Raw genomic sequence first — 22,025 nt, 5'->3', positions numbered from 1 at the left:
CTTGCTTTCGTATATTCTCTTAAAGGATGCTAAATACAATTATTTATTAAAATAGTGAGATGCCTATGTAATATGAACTTCTGTTACTTATGTCAGCCTTTGGCTATCTAGTTGTTGGAACTACAGTTCTCAGAAGTCTTCAGTGCCAATGTGGGCATTGACCCTGCTGGTTGACAATTCTTGAGCTGCAGTTTAAGCTCAGCTGGAGGGCACCAAATTGGAAGAAACTGAGTTAATGAATATTTGAATTCTGAGTCTGAGTGTCTTTTTCTGCAGCAAATACCCTGGAAGGCAGGAAGATTTTTATAAAAACTGAAGCTGAATTGTTGGTCTGCTTTGATCTAGTCTTTCAAGAGCTCTTTTACCCAAACCCAGGTGTTTTAAAAAATTGATACTTTCATTGACCTACTTCATGTGGTACATTATTAATTGTTCATATTTCCTAAGCAGGCAGTACTCTTTCATTTCAAACCTTGCTAGAGATTTAAAATCTGGATTTTTCATTTCTCAAATTTCTGCCACCTAAATCTAGTAAAAATTGTACACGCATTTTTTTAAAAATCCCATAGGCAATTGAGGAGGAAAGAATATACCTAATTTAAAATATTATTGAAACCATTCTCATTTCATTACTCAATACAGATTTGGATTTCCTAGTACTAAAGATAATCATAAAGAGAAAAGTCAGCATTTTGCAAAAGCAGCACCTGCAACTTGACACAGGGTTGAAACTAATACTTGAGAGACTCAAAATAAGTACATGTTATTGTTTCATATTTTTAGTTTATTTTTTAGCAAAGACATGGTTAACTTGAATTGGTTGTTCTTGTATTTTTAGGCTTATTGAAATAAAGTATTACTTGCTTATCTCTGATACATGGGCTTTTAATTTGACTTTAAAGACCTTCTGGAAGACAGTTAAGACTTGACTTTTAAGACCTGTCTTTTATCCAGGCATTAGGGTTAGGATGTCTATGGAACCTATATGTTTTTCTGTTTTGTGAGCATATTATATGATTCCTCATTTGTTTGGATTCCTCTGATATGTTCTAACTTTATCTTGTTAGTATATTGTTTTTATATTGCTTTTTGCAAGCTGTCTGTTTGTTACCAAGATGTTAGCCACATAGATTTTGTAAATAATATAGTTCCTATTGAAATAACAATAGCTTATTAGTATGGAGAACCAAGAGGAAAGAAATATTTTGCATATATTATTATAAGCAGTTTGCAGTTTTGTTTTAGTCGATGTTTGCATGTGTGAGTATTCACTGCTTGGAACACTGAAAACATCATGAGCCAATCTATGTTCTCATTTTAGATCAGGGATCCCTAAACCTTGGGCCACAGCCCACTACTGGGCCATGGCTTATTTGGAAATGGGCCGTGTGAGTGGTTGGTTGGAGGATACACACATGTGCAGCTTAACTTCTGTAAGCAACAGGCTGGTAGGCACTAATGCACGTGCATGCCAGGTCACTGCTCATGCAATTTGAGCTGTACATACTCAGGCAGTCCAATTCCCCTCTTCCCCCCTAGCTGGGCCATGAAACTGCAAAGATTTGGTGAAGTAGTAAATGAAGTAATCTCTTCCTCCAATTCATATTTTGATTGTATGGTGAATCTGCTTGTCTTTGAAATTAACTGGGTTCCAGACATTCAGTCCTTCTGTATTAAAAGAGGGGGCGTGCATAAGTGCACTAATGTGCCTATCGTCTCTGCCATTGTATTTTTATTCTCTTATTCTTGTTCTCATTTTTGTTTGATAAATTCTGACAAATAAATGAAATAAAATCCCCTTTGATAGCTACAAAGATGATACAATTGATGCTTTAGGTTTAGGAGCTCCACGGTGATTAAAGGTTCTTTAGGACTTACCTGTGGTTCCTAAACCTAAAATAGAATATTTCTTAAAATAGAGAGTTGAGGATTCTTTGGAAAATGTTGGATAAAGTTTGCTTGCAATCACTTTGCTGTTGGTGATGTAACTCAGGAATTGGAGTATAACCCATATGGTTTCGACCAATTTTTGTATTTGCAATTGTAAGTATGTTTCTGGATCACTAATGTTAAAAGATGCTAATATCATTCATGTTAAGGATGCTTATATCCTTATATTTCCAATATCTGGAATCTATCAAGAGATCAAGAATTGTGGTCTCTTGATGGAGGTTCACTAAAATAATAACTATTCAACATTAAAAAAGAAAATCTCTACCTGGTATGATTTATATTATTTTTCATTCGTTTAGTTACTTTTTATTTTATCAAATGAGAAGAGAAGGTTTTCGAGCAATATGTACATTTTTTAATTAGTTTGAGATAACATGATTTCCAAACTTCCTTCCCCATTTTGTTCATCCTTGGATGCTTCGTTAATTTTTCAGTTCAGTTGATCCTTTAATGTTGATCTGTGCATGTGCCCTTTTTTATTAGTTTGCATAATAAAAGTAATTTTAAAAATAATTAAAGGCTGTGAAGAAGGCATTATATTTAATCGAGTTTTAAAGTGTTTTCTTCAATTCTTCTAACCCTTGTCATAGGCTGTTATGGTGACTCACACACTACTACAAGAGGCAATAAGTTCTAACAAAATGCAGTTTCTGGAGCATGAATTGGCACGGCCTTTGCCATTGCTTTATTGTCCTGTCTACTTCAAAATCCCTTCCCTCAAGTAGTTTTTGAGTGCCCACTCAATTCCTGCTGAAGCAGAAAACTCTCTTTAATTTAAGCCAGGGGTGTCAAACTCAAGGCCCGGGGGCTGGATCCAACCCGCGGGGTCCTTAGATCTGCCCCATGGGGATGGCCTGGAAACAGCAAAGGACCGGGCTGTGGTGCCTCTGCCAGCGAAAATGGAGCTTGCGAGGGCCACGTGCAGCTCTCCCTGGCTCTGTTTTCGCTGGCAGAGGGCTGCAGGAGGCATCACAGCTGAAAATGGAGACCAGGAGGGCCACACCGGGCCCTCACATGCTCTATTTTCACTGGCAGATGGCTAGCAAAACAAACTACTAGCAAAAGTGGCATTTGATCACATGAGTGACATCGAGCTGGCCACACCACCCTGGCCCTCCAAGGTCAAACACAATCCTGATGCAGCCTAGAATAGAATAGAATAGAGTAGAGTAGAGTAGAGTAGAGTAGAGTAGAGTAGAATAGAATAGAATAGAATAGAATAGAATAGAATAGAATAGAATAGAATAGAATAGAATAGAATAGAATAGAATAGAATAGAATAGAATAGAATAGAATAGAATACTTTATTGGCCAAATGTGATTGGACACACAAGGAATTTATCTTGGTGTAAATACTCTCAGTATGCATAAAGAAAAGGTACATTCATTAAGAATCAAGAATCATAACTTACAACACTTAATGATAGTCATAGGGTACAATCAACAATCAAATCATACTAGGAAACAGTCAAGTGGGAGGGGATGGGTGATAAGGAGTGGTGATAAGATTAACAGTAATAGTAGTGTACATTTTGTAAATAGTTGAACAGTGTTGAGGGAATTATTTGTTTAGCAGAGTGATGGCTTTTGGGGAAAAATTGTTCTTGTGTCTAGTTGTTCTGGTGTGCAGTGCTCTATAGCATTGTTTTGAGGGAAGGAGTTGAAATAGTTTATGTTCGGGATGTGAGGGGTCTGTAAATATTTTCACTTTAAATGAGTTTAATTTCAATTTAAATGAAATTGAGTTTGACACCCCTGATTTAAGCCCTGCCAAATGCAGCCAACATGGATCTTTTAGACTACATGAGACCAGAAGAAGGGGTGAGGCAAGATTTGTGGGGGATGACTGTCCATAATATCTGTGATTTTATTATTGAAGAAACATACAATGTGGATTCTACTGCAGCTGAACCAGAAAGTGCATTCTTTTAAGTTCCAAGACCTTGTAGGGTCATAATGATTGGAGTTGCTCTGAACTCCTGCAAGCTTCATAAAAGTTCTCGCACTGTTCTTTATTTTTGTAAACTTTAACTTAAAGGAAAAATAAGACTCCCAAGTTAGTTTTAGCCAGCATGTCCAGGTGCAAATATGGAAGTTATAGTCATTAAAATGTGGAGAACAACAGATTCCCACCCTGATGGAAACGGATTTCATTTAACAAGAAATATTGCAATTGCAAAGCATGTAGCTTGTATTCAGATGGGTTCTAGTTTTTTCAGTTAAAATGGGGAAAACAAAGCTAAAACAATATTATAGACCGTTATTCTGTTAGATACTATGCTAGGTTAGAGAGACCAAAACTTACTCTCTATAATTAAGCATATTCCTATATTTATACAGTATATTCAATACAAGAAAGCTATAGTTTTTGTATATAATTCTCATTTTGCTTACCATTTACCTTTATGGTAAATTTCAGATGTTATATTGGGCAGCTTGCAATTAAAAACCAATTCTCACACACACAATTAAAAACACACACACACACACACACACACACACATCTTTGGTTATTCGGGTTTTCTCCCACGTAAAATTGGAAGTATCTAGGCGACGTTTCGATGAAGTCTCATTCATCATCTTCAGGCTTGTGTCTTCGGCTTTGTGCTTCTCGGAGTAATGTGAGCTTGCAGCTGCTTCTTCTTTTTAACTGCTAGTGGGGGTGTGACTTGATTGGTTGGGGGTTGGCTGTGTTCTGATTGGGTGGGGGTGTGTTCTCATTGGTTGGGGGTTTGGGTGTCACACCCCCACTAGCAGTTAAAAGGAAGAAGCAGCTGCAAGCTCACATTACTCCGAGAAGCACAAAGCCAAAGACACAAGCCTGAAGATGATGAATGAGACTTCATCGAAACGTCGCCTAGATACTTCCAATTTTACGTGGGAGAAAACCCGAATAACCAAAGATCCATATACAAATGCCCGCGAAAACCTCAGAATGAATATATATATATATATATAATATATTCTTAAGTTTTCGCGGGTACTTACATGTATGTTATTCAGCTTTGTTCGGGCATTTTCCCACGTCATTATAGTTGTGCTTTTAAAGTTGTAGCAATGTTTCGGCAGAATCTCATCTGCCATCATCAGGCTTCTGTATTGTGTATTGAGTTTCTGCCGAAACGTTGCTACAACTTTAAAAGCACAACTATGATGACGTGGGAAAATACCCGAACAAAGCTGAATAATATATATATATATATATTGGATCAGAACAAAATACAGAAACAAAACAAAGCAAAGCGGACTCAGCAATTAATTTCCATATTGACAAGAATGGATATTCTGCCTCCCAAGGCCTGCTGTGCCAAGTGTATGCCAAGACTTTCTACTCCCAGCAGGGTCCAATAAAACTGCTGTTATTTTTGTAGTTAGGAAGGATATAGCAAGAACAGTACTTAGTTACAATGTAATCAATGCTGAATAATATTGATTAGCGTTGTGGGCAACCTTTCAATATGACTATCATTCAAGTTAATGTTCCAATCACTGATGCAGAAGAAGAGGAGGTTCATGACTTCTATGATCAAGTTCAATTAAAAATTGGCAGAATATGCAAGCAAGAGATGCTATGTGTGATTGATAATGGAACACCAAATTTGGAAACATGAAAGAGGAAAATATAGTTGGATTATATGGTTTAGGAGAATGAAATGGCAGAAATAAGCAGGAGACCAGCTTAACAAATTCTGCCATTCCAAAGATTTCTTCATAGCTAACATTTGTCTTCAAACAACCAAAATGATGCCACTATAATGGACCAGATGGGTATGCAGAAATCAAATTGACTATATTATTGTTAAAAGGAGGTAAAGGAGCTTCATTATAGCATGAAAGACATGGCCAGGTTCTGACTGTGGAAGAAATCACAAACTGCTCATGTGCAAACTCTAAATTAATCTAAAGAAGAAGAAGAAAGTTAGTCAGTTTTCACAATAGGGCCTTGAACATATACTCATTATTTTTAGGGAGAATTTCAGAAAACACTTTTGATGTGCTAAACCTCATTGACAGAGAGCCAGAGATATTATGGAATGAACTTTTAAAAGGCCTTAAGGATGAATGTGAAAAGAAATTAGGAAAGAGAAGAAAGCAAACTGGATGCCAGAATAAGCTGTGGAAATTGCCAAGAAGAGAAGTCAAAGCCTTAGAACTTGATAATGAACATATTAAAGCGGTGGATTGCTTTTGTCTTTTAGGAACAGTAAAGGAACAAGCAGTTGAGAAATACTCAGCAGATTAGCACTCGGTACAGTAGCTGTGAAGTGCTTGGAGAAGATATACAAATGTCATTGTGTGTCTTGACCTACAAAGATCAGAATTGTGCAAGTCATGGTGTTCCCTGTAACACTATGGAAGTGAAAGTTGAACTTTGAAGAAGCAGTATAGGAAGAGCATTGATGCTTTCAAATCTTTTGGTTATAGAAGATTCCTAAAACTTATTTGGAAATTAGGAATAGGTAATGTATAATAAAACCTCTGCTCATGATCCTTTATTTTAGAAAATTCTGAGTATTGTCAAAATTCAATATTCACATTTTCATTTGGATGTTTCTCATCAATGCAAAAAAATTGGCCCATTATTATTTTTCTAAAACTGATTTTTCAGTCTTATTCCCTGATGGATGATGATTGCTTGTGTGTGTGTGTATGTTGGTGGAAGATATACAATGAACTGTTGGGAAATTGATAGCCTCACAAATATTTTTTTTTAACCTTATCTACTTCACGGGTGTCAAACTCGCCACGTCACGTTGCCGTCTCGGGGTGTTTCTTGATGCTTTTCCCCTTCGTGAAGCTGGGGTGGGCATGGCCTGCATATGATGCATTCAGCCTGCGATCCACCAGTTTGACACCCCTGATTATTTCTGCTTACCAATAGCAGTATTTCTTTAATTATCTTTTTAAATAGGTGTTTTTCATAACTATTTCAAAACCAGCTGTGTATTTGAGATGGAAAGAGGACTCCTTTTTTTACCCCCTTCATTCTGTCTTGTCCATCTCTAAACTAATATACATTATCCTTGATAGAAGCAGAGTTAACAGTAGCTTGCTGATCATGACCATCTGTGTATATTAGAGGATCACAGGTTATTATAAGCGGCCTCTAAATGTACTCGAATGCTCAGTTCAACCAAAGAGAGACAATTTTGAGAAAGTTCAAAGTGGGAATTTTAATAAACAACATTTTCAATGCAATTGTGTTGGTTGCTGCTGGCAGCAGCTGTGCAATATAATGTGTGAGTAGTTAGACTACTTTTACATTATTGTTTATTATTAGTAATGTTGTTCATATCCTTGAATGAGTCCATGAAACAGTAGACAATGAATCATTGTTTGTCTTCAGCAATTTAGGCACACTTAATCTTTTTCTTCCTCAAATTTTAGATAAGCAAAGAGAATTAAAAGGCAGATGTTCAAGGTGAAATGGCTTGGTCAAACAGATTAGCTTTCACTAAGGTGCACATAAAAATGGTGGGCAGGCATTGCTCAGCCTACCTTTCCCCACAAATAGCACTAGTCAAAACAAAAGAGAATGGCCATATTAGATTGCAATATTTATTGGAAGAAATGTACTACTCCATGCACACTCATGTTCTGATTGCATATTCCTTTCTTCCTGGTGACAAAAAATATTAGATTTTATTTGTTTGTATCCCACCTTTATTATTTTTATAAATAACTCAAGGCAGAAAACATATTCAATGCATTATCCTCTTCCTATTTTGTCCACAACATCAACCCTGTGAGATGAGTTAGACTGAGAGAGAGAAAGTGACCCAAGGTCACCCAGCTGATTTTCATGGCTAAGTTGGGAACTCTTAGGAACTAAGTTAGCCTAATGCCTTAACCACTAAACCAGACTGACTCTCATGCTGGACTGGGACAGTAGTTAGGTAATCCAAAACAAGAGCTTCCAAATGCCAGTTAAACTTTCCATTGATTAAGGTTGGAACAATTCTCATTATGTATCCATTTTTTTTTTCTTTGCTATCACAGCATTATGCCTGCTAAAATAAATTTGCAATAGGCATTCCCTAAATGTAATACATGCTGTGGCTTTCCACTATTCCTGCATCCAGTAATTCATGATTAGAAAAAAAAATACAGTGAAGTAGATTATATTTCTTACTTTGATATTGCTGGCACTTTAAGGGCATGGTCAATTACTTAATCCTCAGTTTTTGAAAAAGGCTGCTCTAGACATTTTAATCTAAGAGGCTCTTGCTTTTTAAGAAAAAATGGATGAGCGTAAGAAGATCAAACTATACAAGTGGCTAAAATAGGCTCACTGTTCATCGACATAAGAATCATCACACCTATGCATCTCTTCTATCAAGAATCACCAATTTCTTAGTGTCTCTAACTTTAATTTTTAAATTAAACTGTTTAGAAATTACATATGACTGTAAGAATTCTCAGGCCAGAGTGCAGTACACATTATAAAAAACTAAGTAAGGAAATATAGTAAATAGTACTTGTAAATATTAGAGCAGCAATAAGTGTGGTATGAGAGCTTGTTTTTCAAGGTTATAACTTTTAAGTTCTAAATGTAAGGGTAAAAAAACAACCTTCAGTTTGTACTGAAAAGCCTATTATGTTGATGCCAGCCTGCATTTATGGGGGAAGGAGATTCCAGAGCCAGTTTTGAGACAGAAAAGGCTTTTCCCCTAAACCATGTTCAAAATCTCTGAGACAATCTAGAAGTTATGAGACAGGGCGTTGGTACTTACCTGATACACCTGTTCTCTGTGAGCTGTGAAGAGCATCCAGAAGTGGGAGGTGCTTCAGTCTTTTCTGGAAAGACTGGTCTTAAAACTCCGGGATGCTCCTCCTCCTCCACGGGATACCTCCCCAGCATCCCCCAGTTTTGCGAAGTCTGAGTGCCAAAGTCCGGAACTCATCACCTAATCTAGATCCCTGACTGGAACGGAACCCCACCAGATGGAAAGAAATGGGTGGGGCTGGATGCTTTTCACAGCTCACAGAGAACGGGTGTATCAGGTAAGTACCAACGCCCTTTCTCCCATGAGCTGTTCAGAGCATCCAGAAGTGGGACATACCAAAGCTTGGCCTGTCCCTAGGGAGGGACTCCGTCTGGATCGAAATCCACTCCTAAACTCTGTGGACCCTCTGCAGGACTCTTCTGCCAAATGAAGCGTCCACTGAGGCATAGGCATCAATTTTATAATTTCTGACAAAGGACGATGGTGAAGCCCAAGTTGCCGCTCTGCAAATTTCATCTATGGAAGCCCGTGTGGCCCATGCTGCTAATGTTGTCTCACTCCTTGTTGAGTGGGCTGTAATGCCCTTAGGAACCATTCCAGTCAGGGAGTGCACAACCTCTTACCACGAAGGCTGAGCTAAAACTGGGGGATGCTGGGGAGGTGTCCCGTGGAGGAGGAGGAGCATCCCGGAGTTTTAATCCCAGCCTTTCCAGAAGAGACTGAAGCACCTCCCACTTCTGGATGCTCTGAACAGCTCATGGGAGAAAAACAACACTGAAGGACCAGTGCTCCATCTCCACCAAGAAGCTATGGTTGATATAATATCAAAAGCTGCTGAGAGATCTAGAGGACAAAAATAAAAATTGCACAGACCTCTTCCCAAAATATATAGCTTATTGCTTTCTGAGGTTCAACAAATGAAGACTATTGGTCATTTTAAACCAATTTTAAACAATATTTTATAACAAATGCACTTAGTTGGTTCTCAGCTATCACAGATACATTTTAGGTATGTGTTTGTTTCCCTTCCACCCGACAAAACTTATGGAAAGCTAATAATTGCATAAATGTTAAATAATGATAAAGTTTTCTTCATAATAATTTCATTAAATGTTATTAAATAATTTCATTAAATGTTATTAAAAATACATATAAAATTAACAAGTAAACGGGTAAAGGGGAAACAGAAAGGGGTGTAGAAAGGTATAAAGAAAAAGAAAACAAATATATATTCAAATAATTATTCCCAACAACTTTCTACAACAATATAACATATTGAATTCTTAATTTAACACTGTGATACAGTTTCCATTTTTCTCCCAAAAGATTTTTCTTCTTTTTCAAATTTTAATAATCAGCAAAACAATGTCACAATTTGATTCCCCCCCCCATCTTCTGCAAAAAGTCTACAAAGAAGACTTCCAATTGTAGATAAATTTATTCAGTGACTTTTCTCTGACAAGAGCCATTATTTTAGCCATCATTGCCAGTTCCATCATCTTTACTAACCATTCTGGGGTTGATTATAGGGGTGACACCAAAATATAATTTTATCATATTTTATCTATGTCTTAAATTATTGTATTTTAATTCATTTTCATCTTAGATTATATTTTATCCAATTCTATTTTAAATTGCTTTTATCAAATTTCAATAATAATTTGTTTCTGGAACTCTGCACTTTGATATGGCCCAAGGGCTAATCAATAAACAAATATATACTAACCATTTCTCTATTGTAGGTTTCTCAAAGTCTTTTTTAAATAACTCAATGCAGCAAACATCCAGCACACCTTTCCTCCTTCTATTTTCCCTATTTTCCCTACAACAACAATCTTGTGAAGTCGGTTGGGTTAAGACAGAGTTACTGGCCCAAAGTTACCCAGTTGGCTTTCATCAGCCTGGTATCTTAACCACTAGACCGGGGTTGTATAACTCACATCGTCACGGTGTCGTCACATGACATATCGGGACTTTCTTCCCCCCTTTGTTAAACAGGGCATGGGCGTGGGCAGCGTGTGACGCATCCAGCCTGGGGGCCACAAGTTTGACAGCCCTGCACCAAACCAAACTGAGCATGCTAAAGTCATGCTGCTGCTGCTGTCATATATTAAAGTAAAATACCATCTGATTTTTCCAGTATTTTATCAGAAAGGTGTCTGGTCTGAGTTGTGTATTAATTTCCCATTTTGTTTCAATTTAATTATTAATTTCACTCTGTTATTGCTTAGCTATTCCGCAAGAAAGAAGTGTTAAAGAATTTAAAATAACATAATTTCATGGGCCTGATAAAATCCTATTTTGCAAAATCTGCACACAAAAAATTCACATAAATATTCTGATGCAAATATTTGTCTGAAAACTTCTGTATGTGTATGGAATTCTGCATTAAAAAGGGGGAGAAATTCCATCATATGTTTGTGGGAAACCTTTTTTTACCTGATTTTGTGGGCAACACTATAGCATAGTTCACTGTAAGACATAGGAACATTATTTGCAATACTTCCTTAGAATAGTTCCATCCTGAATAAAATTCTGAACGAAGGGGAAGATAACAAAAAGAAAAGAAAATGTTGGTTATGCAAAACAAAGTTTGTCTAAAACCAACAATGACATTTTATATGTAAAGATGGGAAATGATTTTCACTTGCTTCTAAGACATATAATTGACAAGCAAGAGAAATTAAACTGGCAAGACTTAAAGAGCAATTGAAAAGAAAGTTGTAGTCAGATCTTGATTGCATCTATATTTTAATTAATTAGACCATATGCATCAAAGCTGCATTCACTCCAGGCACTTTTTAAAAAGATCTGTCAGTATTTCCATTCTAAAATCCTATATTATAAAACTATGTTTGACAGTTTTGAATTATGCAAGTGAATGAATGAAAGAAAAGCCCTTTCTTTGTCTGTGAAACTAACTGGAAGTGTTTGAAATTTAACATACAACCTCTGGCAAATGATTAACTCTACAAATAGGTAATGGTCTTCAGTATTGTGATAGAAAATTGAACATTGATGAGATGTATTTAAATGCAAATGCTCATAGAAGTTTCTTTTGGATTTTGCTTTCTGCACCAGTACAGTAGTGATGGTATGTCCCACAATGGCATAATTACTATCTTTTTTGATCCAGACTTTATATAAGTCTATGTAAAATAAAGGGCTGTTCTTGGTTAAAAGTGTCCCGTTTTCTTCATCATGCCCACATATTTTTATGCACATGAAGCACTTCCATCCCAAAGGTAATGCATTGCAAAACAATGAAAAAAATGGACCCACAGATCCCTTGCCCATGTTGTGCAGTCAAGATCTTTTTTTTCCCCACAGGGTTCTTTTCCCAATATCCAATTCAACGGCTACCATACCCCCCGAGGGCCCATCCAGACTCCCTGGCCATTTTTAGGCATCCAGACACCTGCAGACGCTTGGGTAATAGTCCCAGTTTACTCTGTTTTACTCTCAGGAGTGAGCTTCTACAATTCTCCTTTTCCCTTGGGTTGCTTCCAGTTTCCTATTTGGATTAGAAAAACTGTAAATCTCTTCACTTAGGGTAATGCTATGAATTGCTAACAAATGCTGCATCTGTGTTCCCTCAATCATCCTCTTTTAATGACCCCATAATCCCTTGCGGGGTGGAGTCTGGACAACTGAATGGTGCTGAGTGTTTACTGGCTAGATGCCCTTCCTGTCGCCAATGTGGAGAGTTTTTTTCCTAGCAGATACATTCACAGTGTGCCCAGAGAGAGAAATATCTGCCTCACCCTAGATCTAACTCACAGCTTCCTGATTGTGAGGCGAGAGCTCCACCTCTAGGCCACCACACCAGTCTATCTGTGTTCCCTCAATGCCCCAAAGTAATATTTCAAAATCTTCTCCAAGCCATTCTCCATCCTAAAATTTAGGAATATCTGATAAACATGATGGATGGAAGATTCAGGATGAACCAAAACAAGTTTCTCATACAGTTCAACTGTTTAAAATGTTGGTGGCTATTTTGTAGATTATGGAGTTTCATGGAGGATGCTTATTTCCCATTTGTCTATTTGTCTTAGACAAATTCCTTCAGGATAATAATCAATACATACAAGTATTTCTGATTATATGCTAAGTCCATATTCAGAAAAAACATAACCTTTCTGCATCCAGTCTTCTCCAAACTGCCATCACCACCACCACCAACACAACAACAACAACACATGGCCACCCAAGTTGCTTTGCTGCAGGGCTTTTATAGCTGCTCTTTGCTAAGCTACTCTCCTGTCTGGGGAGATATCTTAAAGGGTCAGGGCACCATCAGTCTAGGTGCTAGCTGATCTCAAGCTACCTGCCCTCTCACATACCATTTTTTCTTCATAGAGATAGGGCAAAATGAAATAGAATAGATCCGAAGTTAGATAAGTGTAAGTTGTGCAAGTGTAAGTTGTCTATAAGTGGCAATTATGGACATTGCAGTGAAGAGACATTCTCTTCTTCCTCCTCCTCTCCCTTCGCTTTAGTGGTGCTTGATCTGGGCTATTTCCAGATACGGGATGTCAGTCTTGTTTCTCCTCAAAAAATGCCATAAAATATTCAGTGACTATTCTCCTGATTGGCCACCGACCAAGGTGAAGGAAAAGTTCTGAAGGCCTTTTTCTCCTTTGCTACTTGAATCACATTTCTTATTGTATTTTATAAAAGATATCAAATTGTATAAACCAGATTTCTGGGATTTAAACTAGTATCAAAATCAACTTAACTGCTACACCGAACATCTAGGTAAAGTTATTCTCCATGTTTGCTTGGGAGATTGGAGACACATATTTTCCTTACGTAATTGACTGATATAATTGACAGACCATTAAATTAGTGTCAACTTTTGGCAATCATATAGATCATTTTACGGCCTGTAGGCCACATTGGCTGTCCCTATCTGGTCCGTGGTGATTACAGCAGTGGAGTAGGAACAGCAGGTTGGGCAGTAGTGAGGCAGGATGATGTTTTGGGGGTGCAATTGCGGGGGCTGAGCCCATGGCAATGGCCCTTCACAACAGTCCCAGTTTTTCATGAGGGCCCCTAATCAGCCTTCCTGGTCTGGTTGCCCTCTTTCATTCAACTTCATTCCACTTTTCCCAACATTACAGACTTCATATAGTATTCTAAATATGATAATATGAGGTGCATCATTTCTGCCCTGAAAATTATCTCTCCGGGATCCACCACATTGGATGTGATTTGGACTGAGGACTATTTGTTGGTTTTTTAAGTTATCCACAGTACAGTGGAACCTCTGGTCACAACCATGGTTCGTTCCATAACTTTGGTCGCAACCTGATTTAGTCGTGGTCAGAGGCGTTCGTGACCAGAGGTTCCACTGTATTCTTCTCCCACCCAAAGTTCAAAGGCATCAATACTTTTTCAACATTTTGATTTTCTTCAAAATCCAGCTTTTGTTTCTATAAAGTACACAGGAAAAACTATGTGCATCACTATGTAATAAGATTATTATCATTCTTACTGTATGTAATAGATATTGAGATATTTTTGTGAAAAATAGAAAGGGAGAAGACAACCAGCAAGGTGATAGACTGTTAGAGTGGCTATAAGTGCACTGCTGGAGAACTTGAAGACCAGGTTAGGGCAGATTGTCATGGAAAAATATTTCTATATGATTATTAAGAGTCAGGATTGACTTTATGTCACACTATTTGCCAATTGTGAAGAAATTACTTGTCCCTTTTTTGTAGGTTTTTTTTAAAAATGAAAGTATATTATGAATAGCTTCTCACAATAATTATAATTCAAAAGATTGTACAGCAAGATTTAGTTCACTGGCTGCATTGGCTCGGGGGTAAGGGAAAATGGCATTTGTTTATTAGATTGAAACCAGATACTAAGACTGGATTATTCTCCTTGCAAATAAAGAGAAATTAACATCAATGCTAATCCTTCACTCCATATTGGCGTTGAGACATCTTTCAAAACCATTTTGCATTATAACATAAAGATGTGTATTTCAAAGAAAATCAAAAGTCAACATCTTGCCAGGTGTGCTTGAGCCTTAAGGTTGCTAAAGTAGCTTTTTGGATTCTGGCCATATTTATATGGTGGGCGTTCTGCAAGGAGTAATGAGCATTGAGCTTTAATTTCTTTGAGAAGTGAGTACCAAGATGATCCTTTGTACTTAAACTTTATCAGTACGAAAAATTAACTCTTGCTAACCTCTCCACTTGCAATGGTTGAGATTCTACCTATGCCTCATAGTCTAACATTTAATGGCAGCAGATGCAATATTTATTGATTCAAATCAAACAATGGATAAGTCCTTTTTAAAGAGTCTCCAGAATAGTATTTGAAGGGAAACAGTTTTCATCCTTTTAAAAGCTAGGTGGATTAGTGCACGTCCTTATTGTATTTAAATGGAGGCAGCTACATTAGAATGTTTAACTCATCTCCATAAAAAGAGCTGTAAATTTGCTTGTGAACATGACAAATCAAATTGCAAGTGGATTGCTGTGGATGACAAGCCCTCCTTTCTGAGACAGAAAGGCTACTCAGGACTGGGTGAATTTTGAACAAATGGCCAGTTGATGACCAATTGATACCTCAAAGCCTCTCAGTCATGATACCACCTAGGTCCCAATTGTCATTTTATCATATAGACTTTTACTTATTCTTCTTCAATTTCATATTTCAACAAAAGTTTTCACATTTTAGCAATAACATGTTCATTAGCACATACCGTATTTGCCGGCGTATAAGATGACTTTTTGCCCTAAAAACATGCCTCCAAGTGGGGGGTCGCCTTATACGCCGGTAAATACATTGTCACTCGGTGCAAGAGCGACGGGGCGGAGCTCCGCAACTTGCGAAGCCCCTTCAAGCCCAGCCGGAGTCTCTTCTTCCTCCTCCTCCCACCCACCCACCCACCCTCCGCCCGGCTCGGGCGCTGCGGAGGCCAATCTGGAGGTGGGGTGGGGGTGGAGCGGGAGGGTCTCTGGCGGGCCGCTCGCCCAGCCAGCCCCGAGCCACGTAATGGCCCGGGAGTGGGGGGAGAAGGTGGTGAGGGTGGACTGTGGCGCCCCTCCTTCTGGGCAGCGGGCGGGGGCGGCAATTTGCTCCTCCCGCTTCTCCCTCCCTCTTTGAAAGACCGGGAGGGCTGTGCTTGGGGCGGGGGGGTGTCCTCAGGAAGTTCCTGATGGGACCCCGCTGGGCAGGGCCACCCGGCTCCCGAGCTGCTTTCCAGGGTCCCCTTGGGAAGAAAAGGGTCCGGTGGGCGGTGGAAGAAGGCGGGCGCCCTCCTCCCGCCCCTGTCCCGTCCCGTCCCTCCTCTTGTCCCCTCCTCCCCTCCCCGCTTAAGAGAGAAAGATCTGCCTCCCCTGCACCGGGCTTCCACCCGGCGCCGCGTCTCCGCCAGCGCGCGCCATGCGACTTGGGAACCGGCCAAGCGACTTTAAAACCGAGCGGAGGCCAGAGATAGCCGGAATTACCCTCCACACACACACACACACACACACACACACAGAGAGAGAGAGAGAGAGAGAGAGAGAGTTGGCAGCTGTCCATCCCCCACCCTTGGAGTCCCGATGGCACGCACGCGGGGCTGTCACAAAGAAAGGGAGAGGAATTGAGTGCCAGCCTGAGAAAGGCGAAGCTGCCTCTCTAAAGCATTTTGGTGGCTTTGTAAGTTTGGGGGAAAGGGGTTGGGGGTGTCAATCAAGAATTATATCCAGAATACCCCAAGTGTTACAACTTACCATATTTGCCGGCGTATGAGACGACTTTTTTGCCTTGAAAAGCATGCCTCCAAGTGGGGGGTCGTCTTATACTGCGAGTATATAACAAAAACTATATTTTGAGTGGAAATGTTGGGGGCTCGTCTTATACGCCCAGTCGTCTTATACACCGGCAAATACGGTAATTCTATTTGTAACACAGTGTTACTTTGTTCATAACTAGAAAGTCTTTATTTATATATCACATTTCTACATTGTCCATCTTACTTAAGTGACTTTGGACGGTTTATAATAAAAACCCACTTTAAATCTTTCTAAAAACCATTGGCATGAAAACTTCTTTTTGTTTGATTTTTACAATCCATTAAGAAAATTCTAGTACATCATGATAAGTTAACAATTTATATTTACTTGTCATTTCTCATCTATAAAATGCTTCCTTGGCTGAAAGCTACAAAGAAGTTTTCAGGCAAAAATCCAAATTTATAATTATTCTACACTCTTAAGTATGGCCTGTCTAATAATGATTTTTAAACTACATTTATCTTAGCTTTATCATTCCATAGGTACCGATGTCATCCAAATCTCAAATTATGACCTTCTAGAACCAAAACCTCCTATTCCTTAACAACATCCATTTTTTTTCATCCAAACTAAACAACAGGTAACAAGTCTTCTAGCCCAATTGTCTTCTTTGCTTCCATCTTGTTGCACCTTATATTTAACTCAAGTTTCCTTCTCCCATACAAATTTAGATATATCTTCTGCCATTGTTTAAATGATACATCAATTTTCAAAATAAGTATTGTCTGGAACAAAAATAACAATCTAGTTAAAACATTGACTTTAATCAGAGAAATTCTACCAACACGACAATTGTAATTTGTCCCATTTTGACATTTCATTCTATGTCTTCGCATAATTATTTCGAAATAACATGCTATTCTTTTTTTTTTTTAAAGTTTTATTGATTTTAACAACAAACAAAAACACATAAAATATAAAACATAACATAAAAACATCATCATTCTTCATAAATTTACAGACGGTGTATTGGTTGGTTTACCACTCCTTTTTGTGCATCCATTTCATAGTCATCATAATAATTATGTTACATAATAACTCATATTATCAATCAACAATTATATATCCTAATATCATTATTAAACAATCATTTGACTATAATTTTACTAATTCATACTTAAGCGAGATAACTATAATTTAGTTAATTTATTTTATAACAGATCGTAAAATCATACCAAGTCTATCTTAATAAAATATTCTAAAAATGTTATCAAAACCAAGAAAAAATGTATATTCGTTATTTCCTAGGTTTCTAAATATTCTATTATTATATAAAATAACATGCTATTCTTATTTGTTACACTGATACCAAAGTATTTTCAAGATTAATGTTGAAATTTGCTAATGCATCAAATTCAAACCTCATCTCTTTTCTCAAGTACTTTGTATGTGAAGTCCTTTTCAGTTTTTCAAATGGTCCTTCAAAAAAGATGAGGGATAAAAATATATTTCTTAGCATCAGGAATATTTCTCATTCACACTTAAAATGTGAAGTGCCTTTGGAACAATTCTCTGCATGCTTACTTCATAAACACATATTTTCCAGCAAATTAGTCATGGGCCCGATATACATCATCCCAGAACCATTGTATTTAGTTCATTTTACCTTCCTTTTAAGCACGAGGATTTAGAAATCATTTTGTGCTTCTTAAAAGACAGGAGGAATTATGGATTTGTAAAAAGAAAAAAATTGCCACCAAGTTCATTCTGTTCTGATAAATTAATGTTGCCAAGGATTTGATGATTTAGAATGCTTGTTTTTTTCATTTATCCATATATATATATATATATATATTCTTAAGTTTTCGTGGGTACTTACATGTATGGTATTCAGTTCTGTTCGGGTGTGGAGATTTTTTTGTTTGTCCCAGCCACAGAATTATCAGAGAAGCTATAGAGATTGAAAAAAGACCTGAAAGCATGAATAGAAGAGATGATTCCACCAGATTGTCAATTATTTGGAAGCCTGCACTCACAAACAAAAAAATCTCCACACCATAAGCCAGGCAAACACCTGGGCACAAACAGATCCCCCCTGATACCTCCAGCTCAAACACACCCCAACCAGGCACCCAGATGAAACCTAGCTTCCTAATAAATGATAGCCGTCCATTTACTTGGAGCCAAGCTGCACTAAAAGCCTCCAATACAGGAACACAATGTTGCCAGCCAATCAAGACAAAAAAAGCTACAAAACAGACAGAAGATAGTAGAAACACCAATCAAGCAGAACACAGCAAACTCCAAGACCAATAAACACAGACCAAGACTCCCAACCAATCAGGATGAAGAAAAGAACCATTCTGGCACAGCAGTAGGCTAGCCCCAAATTTAAAACTGAAACGGCTGTGAAAGTCTGACTCACAGACGAACACAATACAGAAGCCTGATGATGGCAGATGAGATTCTGCCGAAACGTCGCTACAACTTTAAAAGCACAACTTTAATGACGTGGAAAAATATGTGAACAAACTGAATACCATACATGTAAGTACCCACGAAAACTTTATATGTGTGTGTGTGTGTGTGTGTGTGTGTGTGTAAATTTGATAATATAGTAATTCCATCTTTGATTAAACAGCGTGTCATCTGGGTACAAATATCTTGTAAAATGATAATCAGAATTTATAAACAATATTCATTACATTAGCATTAATTCTAGTTTAATAACCCAGTTTATTTTTAATATGCATTTTTTTCAGGCTTGCTGTCATTACAGTCACCAGAAGCCTCTTTGAATATGAAGAAATTCAGGATCCATTTTTAAAAAGACTACATTACTTTAAAAAAAAAACAACCATGGTGTAGTAGAAGTGAAAAGCTCTTGCTATCAAAATAGAACAATGCCCACTGGAGTATTCTGTTATTGCAGTCCAGATGCTGCAGCAGCAGATGTCAAGTTGTACAAGTCTTTCAGCGGTGTTTTGATGATACACTGTTTTTTCCCCCTCGTGCATCCAGCTTTCCCATGACATCTGGAACTGTGTTCTAATTCCCATAGACCAGTGGTTGTCAACCCTTTCTTCACCACAGATCCTCCCTCCTTTAAATATCTTTTGTGATCCACAGACCATGGTCACAACCTTCCCCACACAGACTTAAATCAATATTTAAATCATTTCTTCAAACCTTTGCAGACCTCCTGAGAGACATTGTGGCTCCTCCGAAGTCCGCAGACCACAAGTTGAAAAACACTGCTGTAGACCAGAGGTCTTCAAACTTGGCAACTTTAAGACTTGTGGACTTCCATTTCCAGAATTCTCCAGCAAGCTCTGCTGGCTGGAGAATTCTGGGAGTTGAAGTCCACAAGTCTTAAAGTTGCCAAGGTTGGAGACCTCTGCTGTAGACCATTGTTGCTGCACTTTCTATACTCCAGTCTCAGCCCACGACATATTTAAAGCTAGCACCATTATTTTAAAGGCTAGTGCAGTTTTAGCATGGAAGCTGAATATTGAACAGTGAACCCAAGTACCAACATCAGTATGCTGGACCTATGCTCCCTGATCACTGCAAGGATTTAGAACCATCCATTCACTAAACATGGATCAGTTTTAGGTGCTAAAACAAACGTGTCCATGTAATCTCATCCTAGTGTTGAATTTCTTTCCAGGAAAAAAAGAAGAAAGTGACTAAAAATGTGTCTGTTGTGGATAGATAGATAGATAGATAGATAGATAGATAGATAGATAGATAGATAGATAGATAGATAGATAGATAGATAGATAGATAGATAGATAGATAGATATAGATATAGATAGATATAGATATAGATATAGATATAGATATAGATAATCACAACAGTTACAATATTGCTTATTTAGTTGTATTCTATTGCAGTGTGTCAGTAGCAATGAAGCACAAATGGTTGGATATCAGGACATCCTCAACTTTTGACCACAATCGAGCCCCACGTTTCTGTTGTTACATGAGATGTTTGTTAAGTGAGTTTTGCGACATTTATGACATTTCTTGGCACACTTGTTAAGTGAACCACTGAAGTTGATAAGTTAGTAACCCCATCTGTTTTCCCCATTGACTTTGCTTGTCAGAAGATCACAAACAATGGTCTCATGACCCCAGGATACAGCAACCATCATAAATATGAGCCAGTTGCCAAGCATCTGAATTTTGATCACATGACCATGGGGATGCAGGTCATAAGTCACTTGGAATGGTCACTAAATGAACTGTTGTAAGTCGAAGACTACCTGTACTACATACATTTGCAGATGGTGGGAAAGCACTTAGAACGCATTGCACTATTGCAAGTAGCTATAAGGGACTCTGAAGTTTTCTGACTACTGGAAACCCACCTGAGACAGCTTTCCTGTCGTTTCTCAGATTTCAACAGATTTCATCTTTACACTTTTAAGCCTGTCTTTGCAATTGTTAAGAGCCGGAAACAATGCATTTTTCCTTTTCCTTTAATGGCAAAAATATAAAATCAAATCAAAATTCTTGGAATGTGTTTAATTAAATCTTATATTAATTTCTCTGCATCCAGGGTATGATTTTTGAAAAACTGACTGGCTTCTATACCTTACCTTTATGACTTTTTAAATTTGCGCATTCATAACTGATTTGATTTTTTTCAAGGTTAAAAAAAAAATTAAAACATACACCCAGCCTTCCCAAACTGAATCAGATCTAAAAAGCACTCCAGTGTTTCACTTTCCTTCCTTCTCTTCTTATTTCCTCCAGAGAGAGATTATTACAGTTTATGTGACAAGCAACCAATAGGAAGATTTCTCTTTCGGCAGTTCTGCGAGACTCGCCTGGAGCTCGAATGCTGTATTAAGTTTCTTGATTCGGTGGTAAGTTGGTTTTTCTGAATGCTTCAAGAGTTGATTGTATCTTATGGGCCTCTCTGTGCAGGTACAAAGATTTATTTCATTTTTTTTGTTCTTTCACAGATTGTACCTGTAATTCCGCTGTTAAGCTTTGTCCTCTATCTCCAAGCTTGTATAATATATGCATATTTCTGTTTTTGTGTTTACTTGTGTCTGAATACGTATCAGCAATGTACAGGTAGTCCTCAAGTTAGGACTACAATCAAGCCAAAAATTTATGTTGTTAAGTGAAAAGTGTGTTAAGTGAATTTGGGACAATTTTTACGACTTTCCTTGCCACATTTGTTAAGTGAATCACTGCAGTTGTTAAATTAGTAACTGGTTGTTAAGTGAATCTGGTTCTCCATTGACTTGGCTTGTCAGAAGGTCGCAAAATAGCTCCTGAACACTGCAACCATCATAAATGTGAGTCAGTTGTCAAGCATCTGAATGTGAATCACATGGCCATTGGGATACTGCAGTGGTCCTAAGTGTGAAAAACTGTCATAAGTTGCTATTTTCAGTGCCGTTGTAACTTTGGCCACTAAATGAACTGTTGTAAGTCGAGGACTACCAGTATATATATGTTGCATATATTATTGATTTGATTTAGTCATCCATGCTCAATATGTAACTGAGGAATTGTCTCGTCTCAATTTGGTCCAGCAGCAAAGGCCTACTTTCGATCCCATCTGGCAAAAGATTTCAGCTGAGGG

General features: G+C 37.9%; 1 protein-coding gene across 2 annotated transcripts in view; it reads left to right on the top strand.

Moving 5' to 3' along the window:
* Positions 1 to 22,025, top strand: part of GRK5 (G protein-coupled receptor kinase 5) — a 163,590-nt gene that overhangs the window by 70,726 nt on the left and 70,839 nt on the right. For both annotated transcript variants that reach the window (XM_026669832.2, XM_087964447.1), the window contains one exon: positions 21,182 to 21,294. In XM_026669832.2, the coding sequence (XP_026525617.1) occupies positions 21,182 to 21,294 (113 nt within the window). The remainder of the gene's footprint in view (positions 1 to 21,181; positions 21,295 to 22,025) is intronic.

Source organism: Notechis scutatus, chromosome 4 (assembly GCF_049901735.1).
Source record: "Notechis scutatus isolate UNSWTSFEM ecotype Mainland chromosome 4, rNotScu1.2, whole genome shotgun sequence".
Lineage (NCBI taxonomy): Eukaryota > Metazoa > Chordata > Lepidosauria > Squamata > Elapidae > Notechis > Notechis scutatus.
The sequence above is the reverse complement of the archived record's forward strand: the minus strand, read 5'-3'. Positions and strand labels throughout refer to the sequence as shown.